We start from the raw sequence: 3,135 nt of genomic DNA, 5'->3' as shown, positions 1-3,135 counted from the left end.
TGTACTACTTATGAGGAACTTAGACTAAGACTGTTAGCAATAAATTTAGGACTTGCTAGGCCCACATCCCCAGGGGTGTACCCACCAGAGAAAGTACCAAAGCCTATACCCCTAAAAACCCGCCGACGCAGGGCAGTCCCAAGGAAGACCACCAGCAAGGCTAAAAGAACATAACCTTTACTTAGGCCATAGAATAGGAAAATCTTCTTCAGTTATTTCCTTATAGCTTAACAGTAGAGCAGTAGAATAGTGACCTTGGAATAGAAATAACAAACTAGCCCTTATAATGAAACACAGAGACTAACCTTTAGAATAGAATGTAGAAACAGACAATAGATAAGATTAAAATCAACAGAGCTAGATAGAGATAAGATTTTTAGCAAACGTCAGATAAGAAAACAAGGAACTGTAAAAGGTCAAAGGAGGACCCAAAACATACCATGTTGTAACTATACAGGCATGCTTATAGAATCAGGTAGTATATATGCAGCTGTAACAGGACAATGAAGGAGAACCTGACTATGCTGATCATCTGAACGCTGTCTCTGTGTCCTTCATTCTTCGCCGACGCCGTCCACACCTTTGGGAACCCCTGGACCGCTGGGGCTGGACCCCGGCAGTTCTGCTTTTATTATATATGTAATTTCACACTCAGGCTCAAGCCCAGCTCCTATATAGTAGTCTATTTGGAGGTCACTTATATTGGAAGCTCATGTATTTGATTCTAACTGGGAAAGTATGCTGAACTCTGGCTGCCTTTAATTTGCATCCTCTTTCCCCACACCTTCCAAATTTTACACAAAAACTCACCAGGCACATGAGGGACCCAATACTAAATACATACCATTGTAGGTGCCCTTCCCAGGCCTCTCATTGACAGTGTTGACCATCACCAAAGTCCTGAGGCCTGGAAGAGCAGCAGCTTGTTGTTTCAGGAACTGGTGTCTTTTGAGGATGTGGCCGTGTACTTCACTGCGGAGGAATGGGCCAGCCTGGGACCTGCTCAGAGGGCCCTGTACAGGGATGTGATGCTAGAGAACTATGCGGCTGTGGCCTCCCTAGGTAAGGCCTCTGCCATGGGTCTCTGCCTGGGCCCTCAGAAGTTAAAGGGCTCTCTTACACTTAGTAGCTGACCCCAAATGCCAATGTCAAGAGTTGCCAGGTACAGACGGCCCCGGTGTCTGATCTACAGGACAGACACCATAAAAGCTACCCTCCCTCCCCGCCTTAGAGAGGTACCCTCACCCTAGCATTGAGCCCTCAGATTATCTTGAGAGAACTTGGCCCCCCATTCTCCCTGTGGGAGTTGCTCCTAGGAGCCATGTGTCTGTTTTCCCCCAGTGAGAATTTTCCATCCCCTAGCAAAGAAGGTAAGACATTTTGTTTCCCTTAAATAGAAATTTGCCTCCCAGGGTATTACAGGCTTCCTTGGGAGCATGATCCTGAGGCTTCTTCCCAGGACCCCTATTTAGGGTACCTCTAGCTCAGTCCACCCAGGAATTGCTCTCCTCACCTCTGGCTACAACTCAGTTGTAGCCATAGGCTGAGGTTGACCCCTTGACCTCTAATCTTTGTGTGTGTCTTCTTTCCTTCAAGCAGCATCACCCAGTTTCAAACCAGCTCTGATCTCTCAGCTGGAACAAGGGAAAGAGCCATGTTTCATCAATCCACAAGGTCAGAGTTGGAAAGCAGACCTTGCAGGTGAGTTGAGCAAGGGGTGCCCTTGCCAGCGGTGTCTCTTCCTTTGCTTTTATTTCATCAACATGAGAGATGTGTGTTCTTTGTGAAAAGCATCATGGAGTACATTGGGATCCTTGCTCACACTCTGACTGGTATGTGATTCATTGCTTCCTATCCGTTTACACCAAGCATGTCAAACTCATTTAACGAGGCATGCGGCCCAGCGGCTGAGAGTTTGACATGCTTGCTTTACACTGTAGTAAACACCCTGCTTGAGCGTTTCACACACTGGGATGCTTTTATCCCTGGGGATGTGTGGAAACGTTTTTCTAAACACTTGTCTGCTTGTATGCATATATGCATAACCCATGGATACAGACAATAGGGTGGTGAAGGCTTGGGGCAGGGGCGGGGGCGGGCTGTGGGCGCCAATGGGGGGAAAAGGGGACATATGTAATACTTTCAACAATAAAAATTTTTAAAAAGTAATAAATACTTGTCTGGTTATGTGTGATCACTTTTTTCCAGTTTCCCTCAGTTTTACAAAATTGGTAAACTCAGTGTAGTATTATTATCTTGTCCACTAACCAACAGAACAGATAGAAAAATTTATTTTTGCTTTTCATGATAATTAATATATTAAAATTCTATTTTTTGTATTGAAATACTTTAAGGTAGCTTACAGATACTTTGATTTTTCCTTCCCTTTAGGATACAGCGCAAAATTAAGAAGATGTATCCACTTAGCTAAAATGATGTCACATGCCATAAAATTAAAACTTCTTCGGAATCATCTCTTCTGGGAAGACAGGACAAAGGCTTAATTCCTTACGTTTAAATACCACTTTTCAGAGTAAGGAGTTGATTTAAGAGCCATCTTAAATGATGTCAAGTATGCATTTTCTTCTTCTGCTGACACATGCATTTCCTAGATTTAATGTTTTTCATTCATTAAAATTGTTCATGTTGATATACAAAGCTTGCTTTCATGTCCTTTTTAAAACAGCTTTATTGAGGTATAACTCACAAACTCTGCAGTTCATCCATTTAAGATGTACAGCTCAGTGGTATTTAGTATATTCAGATTCGTGTAAGCTTACTATAGTCTACTTTTAGAACATTTTTGTTATCAAAAAAGAAACCCTGTATCCATTAGCAGTCACTGACCATCCCTCTTTCCCCCCACGTACATTTTAGGCAGCCACTTACTTACTTTCTGTTTCTACAGATTTGCCTGTTGTGGATATTTGATATTAATAGAATCATACTCAGCTGGTCATGTTCAGCTGGCTTTCACTTTCAAGTTTCTTTCATTTTGTAACATGCTAGTGCTCCATTCCTTTTATGTGTGAACTAGAGGCCCAGCACATGAAATTCGTGCACAGGTATGGTCCCTAGGCCTGGCCTGCGGTCAGGGCCATCTTTGCTGGCTGCTCACAGCCGCCCCACCCCCAC

The 3,135-nt window shown here is 43.4% G+C and overlaps 1 protein-coding gene across 1 annotated transcript in view; it reads left to right on the top strand.

Moving 5' to 3' along the window:
• Positions 1-2,647, top strand: part of KRBOX1 (KRAB box domain containing 1) — a 5,048-nt gene extending 2,401 nt beyond the window's left edge. The window contains exons 2-4 of the mRNA XM_014534879.1: positions 936-1,062; positions 1,600-1,701; positions 2,392-2,647. Of these exons, the coding sequence (XP_014390365.1) occupies positions 936-1,062; positions 1,600-1,701; positions 2,392-2,504 (342 nt within the window). The 3' untranslated portion in view covers positions 2,505-2,647. The remainder of the gene's footprint in view (positions 1-935; positions 1,063-1,599; positions 1,702-2,391) is intronic.
• The last annotated feature ends 488 nt before the right edge of the window (positions 2,648-3,135 follow it).

Source organism: Myotis brandtii, unplaced genomic scaffold (assembly GCF_000412655.1).
Source record: "Myotis brandtii unplaced genomic scaffold, ASM41265v1 scaffold134, whole genome shotgun sequence".
Lineage (NCBI taxonomy): Eukaryota > Metazoa > Chordata > Mammalia > Chiroptera > Vespertilionidae > Myotis > Myotis brandtii.
The sequence above is the reverse complement of the archived record's forward strand: the minus strand, read 5'-3'. Positions and strand labels throughout refer to the sequence as shown.